A 6,619-nucleotide genomic window follows, 5' to 3' on the forward strand; every position below is an offset into this window, starting at 1 on the left:
GTGTTATATATGCTTAGGCTTTTTCCCTAGAGGATATAAGGAATCAAAGTTTTTAAGCAGAGGATTAACAGACTGAATCTTTATTTTAGAAATACTACTCTGAAAGCTGTCTACAGTGAATGGAGGGGCAGGTAAGACTAGAGAGAAAGTGACACTTTAGATGACTACAGTGGATCAAGGTAAAATGAGAGGATGGGCCTTCTCTATAATAGTTGTGCATGAAGAAAAGAGAAATAGAAGGTAGAGGAATCTGCTCAAGCCTCCAGATCTACTAATTAAGAGGGAAGAGAAGGGCAGAGAGACCACATTCAACAACTGTGTAAGTAGAATTGGTCAAATTAAAAGTTTGAAAATTCTACAGAACAATGAGCCAGTTTCTTCAACATATAAGCGGCATGGGGAGAAAAACAAGCTGGGGGAAAAGAACTGTTACAGATTTGAAGGGCCCTAAGAGATACACCAACCAGATGCAATGTGTACTTGACCTTGTTTGGATCCTGATTTGAATAAACCAATGGTAAAAAGACATGTTAAGATACTAGAAAGATCGGGGCGCCTGGGTGGCTCAGTGGGTTAAACCCTCTGCCTTCGGCTCAGGTCATGATCCCAGGATCCTGGATCGAGCCTCACGTCGGGCTCTCTGCTCCGCAGGGAGCCTGCTCCTCCCCTCTCTCTCTCTGCCTGCCTCTCTGCCTACTTGTGATCTCTGTCTATCAAATAAATAAATAAAAATCTCTTAAAAAGATACTAGAAAGATTGAACATGAACTGAGGATTATATGATATTAGAAAATTACTGGTTTCTTAAAAAATACATCATGATAAGGGTATTCTACTCATTTTTTTTTATTTTTTTAAAGATTTTATTTGACAGAGAGAGACACAGCAAGAGAGGGAATACAAGCAGGGGGAGTGGGAAAGAGAGAAGCAGGCTTTCCGCCAAGCGGGGAGCCCAATGTGGGGCTCGATCCCAGGACTTCAGAGTCCTGAACCTGAGCCGAAGGTAGCCGTTTAACAGCTGAGCCACCCTGACACCCCTAAAATCTTTAAATCTTAGTGATATATACTAAGTATTTATGTGTGAAATAATACAGTGTTTGCAATTTGCTTTAAAATACTCCAATTCCCTGCCCTCTCCCTGGTCAAAATAGGTATGGGTTTGTGGGGCAGGTACAGAGATGAAACAAGGATGTCAGAATAACTGCATAAGCTGGTGAATGAGTATATGGAGATTCATTATATGTTCTCTCTACTTTGGACATGTCTAAAAAGTGGCATAATAGGGGCGCCTGGGTGGCTCAGTGAGTTAAGCCTCTGCCTTCGGCTCAGGTCATGATCATCGGGCTCTCTGCTCGGCGGGGAGCCTGCTTCCCAGCCCCCCTGCTTGCCTCTCTGCCTACTTGTGATCTCAGTCTGCCAAATAAATAAATAAAATCTTTTTTTAAAAGTTGCATAATAATGCCAATGTACACAACAACATAGATAAATCTCAAAAACCTTATGCTGAGTGAAAGAAGGCTGACAACAATGAGTACATGATTCCCATTACAGGCAACTCCAGAAAATGCAAACATAATCTCTATTAGTGTTATATCAGTGGTTATCTGGGGCCAAGGATAGTAGGAAGACCGACTGCAGAGGGATCCAAGGAAATGAGGGTGATGGAAATATTTTATCTTAATTGTGGTAGTGGCTGCATAGTTGTAAGCATCAGTCCAAACTGCAGGGCACCTGGGTGGCTCAGCTGGTTAAGCATCTGTCTTTGGCTTGGATCATGGTCCTGGCGTCCTGGGATCGAGCCCCAAATCAAGCTCCATACTCAGAGGGGAGTCTGCTTCTCCCTCTCCCTCTGCCTCTACCCCCTGCTTGTGCTTTCTCTCTCCTGTTCACTTGCTCTCTCTCAAATAAATAAATCTTAAAAAAAAAAAGAACTTGTCAAACTGCACACTTAAAATGGGTACACTTCATTGCATGTAAATTGTGTCTCAATAAACATAACTTTTAAAATGTTCCACTGTAGGGGCACCTGGGTGGTTCAGTCAGTTAAGCATCTGCCTTCGGCTCAGGTTATGATCTCGGGGTCATGGAATCAAGCCCCGCACTGGGCTCCCTGCTCAGTGGGGTGTCTGCTTGTCCCTCTCCCTGCATCATGCTCTCTTTTGGTCTCTCTCTCTCAAATAAATAAATAAAATCTTTAAAATAAATATTCCACTATAAAATGTTAAAAATGGAAAAAAAGGGGAAGAGAATCTATATGATCTGGTCATTGTTTAGATATTGGGGAAAAAGAGAAAGAGAGTCCAGGATGAAAGTCTAGAATAGGATGAGCAATTCTGGGGACTGGACTGGATGACAAATTCAATTGTGAAATGTTATTTGAGATATCTGTGGGAAAACCAACTGGCAGTTATAAATGAAGGTCTGGGGCCCAGGACAGAAGATCAGGGTACAGATGTAGATGGAGAACACCTCAAATACAGGTATATTTAGATATGTCACTTATCTGAACACCAGGCTCTGAGAAATTACTAAAAATGAAGTGGGCTCATACTTCGAAAAGTTTAACAATCTCACCTGCATATATGCTCAGTCTATAAAACCTCTACCAGTAAAAAGACAATTTCTCATCAGCTGTTGACTTAAATGACTATAGTTCCTGTTGGTTTTTAAAAACAGTCTACCTCAAGGTTAAGGAGATATCTGTTTCTAGTATGTACTCTTTCATCTGAAATCCTTCATTTACTTTAATCATTGTTTTCTGTTTATGCTTCCATCTACAATCAGAGAAAATGACTTCCTTTTCTTTGGAAGAAAGCAGAATACCAAGAAGTTCTGAGTATTTGGTAATGGTTGTTTTTGTTATACTGTGTTTTAAACAGATAGCAATCTTAATCTGGAAATAAAGAAAATCCATAAAAGTCCCTTAGGCAGCCTAAATTACACTCCCATTTGGAAAAGCAAACACGGAAAACATAAGTAACAGATATCACAGGAGGTCGAAGAGATTTAACATGAGCGACTCAAATCCTGGTTTCCTGTCTCATAAAGAGTGGAGCTGAAATGAGAAGTCAGATTCAAAACAGAGGCAGCAGGATGTTAAAATGAAAGTGAGTGCACATAAGGACCTCACAGGGAAGAAAATGGTAGTACAGCAGAGTTCACTGAACTCGACAAAGGATGAGGCAGAGGTGGCAAGCTGGAGGTCTAAGAACTGCACCCAGAAACCTGTTTTGTTTGGCTCACATAGCCTGTTTCATCATTTAAATTTAGTACTATTATTTGAATAGCGGGACATTTTGCACTAAAAAAAAAATCCAGACTTCCAGTTTCTTTTGAGAAAATATAGGCCTATATTCCCACATGGCAACAATCAGTTTGAGTTCGGCTAGAACATGTACGCGTCAACTGACCAGGCCCCACCACTCCCTGTTGTTGGCACCCAGTCTTCCTTACTCATTTGACCCCTGCCTATCCCTATAGTCACTGTGACACCTGATATAAGGATTTAGGAAAATAGAATCTCACAGTTCTGTAAGGGATAAAAAAAAAAAAACTGGGAACAAAATAACCAGTAGGAGAGGGGATAAATGGAACCGTACACAGTAGTGAAAATGCACAAACCACAGTGAATCATAGAAACAGGATTGAGAACAAAGGTCCTTATTAAGTGTGATAGGTGTTTCTTACTGTGGTTATAGTAATAAGTGAGTGTAAAAAAAGTAAATAACAGAAAGCCAAGTAAAGCTAAAGTATATACGTGTATAGTTTACATGGATGTAAACATGTATATATGTATTAGTTTACAACCTACAACATGGATGAACTTTGAAAACATTATGGTAAGTGAAATAAGCCACACAAAAAAGGACAAGTATTATAGATCTAGATTAGGCAAGTTCACAGAGACAGGAAGTGGACTGAGGTTATTAGTGACTAGGCCCCGTGTCGGGGGCAGGAGTGGGGAAGATGGGGAGGAAAGAGGGAGTAATTCCTAAATGAGTACAGAGTTTCTGTCCGGGTGGTGACAGTTTTAGAAATACATAGTGGTGATCATTGCACAATGGTTGTAAATAGAATATATAGTTTTAAGTAGGCTCCACACCCAGCGTGGAGCCCAATGCAGAACTTGAACTCATGACCCTGAGATCTAGACCTGAGCTGAGATCAAGAGTAGTATACTCAACCAAATGAGCCACTCAAGCACCCCAATTTTCAATATAATTAACACCAATGGATTGTACACTTAAAGTGGCAAATTTTGTCACATGTATTTTATCACAATTTAATAAACAAATGTTTTCTAAAAATCACAGAAAATGTTTTGAAATTACCTAAGGGATTTTTTAAAAACTCCACAATTTGCTAATTTGCTAATCAGATTGGGATTAACGGAATTTTCTAATTCTGTGCAGGAACAGTGTGTCTGTAATTACTAGTTATACTTAATTATTGAACTATGCTTCTATTAAATCTCATGTTATGATGAGCTAATGGAGACAGTAACTGTCTCTACTAAAAAAATTTATGATTGCTTGATTATAGTGAGACTGTCTTCCCTTTTAATTTAGAGATATAATATTTCAAAGACAAATGGCAGGAAAAATAGTGGACTTCAGTGTTTGTCACGTTCAAATATATCTTGATATTTTCTCTGGTTCTGATATGTCCTAATATTATTCCCATGTTTATACTCATCTCTCTGCTATTTCAATTTATTCAGACTACAAATTCTCAGCCTATCATATTCCATTTTGCAAAGCTGTTTCATAGTTTAGTGTCTTTCCCAATTCTCTCTCTTTAAATTTTACTTGTTTGACACAGAAAGAAAGTGCACAAGCAGGGAGAGAGGCAGAGGAGAGGGAGAGAAGCAGACTCCCGGCTGAACAGGGAGTGCAACTCGGGGCTTGATCCCAGGACCCGAGATCACGGCTTGAGCCGAAGGCAGACACTCAACCGACTGAGACACCTGGGTGCCCCACCCATTCTCAAATTAATTTTAAGAGTTTCAGGGTGCCTGGGTGGCTGAGTGGATTAAGCCTCTGCCTTCATCTCAGGTCATGATCTCGGGGTCCTGGGATCGAGTCCGGCAAGGGGCTTTCTGCTCAGCAGGGAGCCTGCTTCCCTCCTTCTCTCTGCCTGCCTCTCTGCCTACTTGTGCTCTCTCTCTGTCAAATAAATACATAAAATATTTTAAAAAAAAAGAGTTTCAGTTAATGTTGAATCATTATTACTAAACAATTATATCATTATACTTTATAGCTTCTACACTTAAGTGTTTCGGTGCCTATTTATGTTTGTGTCTGGTAGTTTAGGGCACACTACAACACTTCATAATGATTTCAGTTCTGGGTGCCATGCATAAAGGGGAAAAGGTTTTCTGTTGCCTCGTTTTATTGAGTCTTTTTTGTATTCAATACAATTTGGAGAATGAAAAGAGAAATTTTAAATGTATAGCAATAAGTGGGAGACGTGGCAACATATTCTCTGCCCTCCTAATGTGATAACTAGTGGAAAGAAAGCAAAGGCATGCATCCTGGATGGAACTGGCTTTGTCCCTTACCTTGCCATTGAGAACGATGTTCTGACTTCCGCACAATACCGACTGGCGACTAACTTTGTTTCCAGATGCCTGAAACCAAAGAGCAGAAAATGGGGCTGCGCAAACTGAGTGGATTCTGGGCTACAGGTTTCCATCCAAAAAAGCTGCTACTGGAGAGGAAAGGACTTTCAATGGGGCGAAGTCCCCTGATATCCTGAGTATGGGATATCAAAACAAGGATGGATTAGGAAACTAGGGATTCCAAGAAGGGAATCCAGAATTTGGACGTGGTAGGTCTAGAGCCTGATAACATCAGAGACGGGGATTCAAGTTTCAGTTCTATACTTGTAGCTCTAAATCCAGGATACCGACTTAACCGATATCAGAGTTGCAAGAATTCACAGCAATGCTGACTGAGCGCTCACCCTACTTCGAGCAATTTACACACATCATGTATTGACTAGAAAGGACCTAACCGTCTTTCAGCATACAGTAATAAATTACAACACGTTAGTTAAAAAACAAACAAACAAACAAACAAAAAAACCACCCTTCTGAAAGGCCCGAAGCCTGGAGTTCTTGATATTAAGGTGGATGAGACTTGTCCTGCTTTCTGGAAGGCATTTTATCTTTAGGAAATAAGGAATAAGTAAAAAACCTAAACCTGCCATGCAAGGAATAAATAACAAAGCCGGGCCATTCACGAAGTGACTGTAGGTAATCTCGGACTAAACGCCAAAGGGATCCGGGGTGGGGTAGGGACAGGATGGAGACACCAGCTTCGGAGGGACGCAGGCTCGGAAAAGGGAGGGCAGATGTCTAAACACGCGTACCGTCTCGATGTACTCGGACTTGTTGTAAAGCAGCTCGCCCAACTCCATGGCCACCAACTTCCCGCAGCTCCGTTCCTGTCAATGCCTGTCAGCCGGTCGGTCTGACTGGAATTCGGGCGACTTCCGGCCGCTCCTCCACTTCCGCTCTGGGAGTCCTCTGCTCTGATCCGCAGCTCGGCTCTCCGCTAGGTGGCCCCGCTCCATTACTCGGCCGTCTCCGGCTGCGCGTGCGCAGGTCGAGCGGTGGC

General features: G+C 41.5%; 1 protein-coding gene across 1 annotated transcript in view; it reads right to left on the reverse strand.

Annotated features, from left to right (window-relative positions):
• The window catches only part of DCTN5 (dynactin subunit 5), a 28,908-nt gene extending 22,380 nt beyond the window's left edge, over positions 1–6,528 (reverse strand). Inside the window, exons 1-2 of the mRNA XM_047712669.1 lie at positions 6,372–6,528; positions 5,560–5,628 (exon numbers count right to left, since the gene is read on the reverse strand). Coding sequence (XP_047568625.1) covers positions 5,560–5,628; positions 6,372–6,419 — 117 coding nt within the window. The 5' untranslated portion in view covers positions 6,420–6,528. The remainder of the gene's footprint in view (positions 1–5,559; positions 5,629–6,371) is intronic.
• Positions 6,529–6,619: the final 91 nt, after the last annotated feature.

Source organism: Lutra lutra, chromosome 18 (genome assembly GCF_902655055.1).
Source record: "Lutra lutra chromosome 18, mLutLut1.2, whole genome shotgun sequence".
Taxonomy (NCBI): Eukaryota; Metazoa; Chordata; class Mammalia; order Carnivora; family Mustelidae; genus Lutra; species Lutra lutra.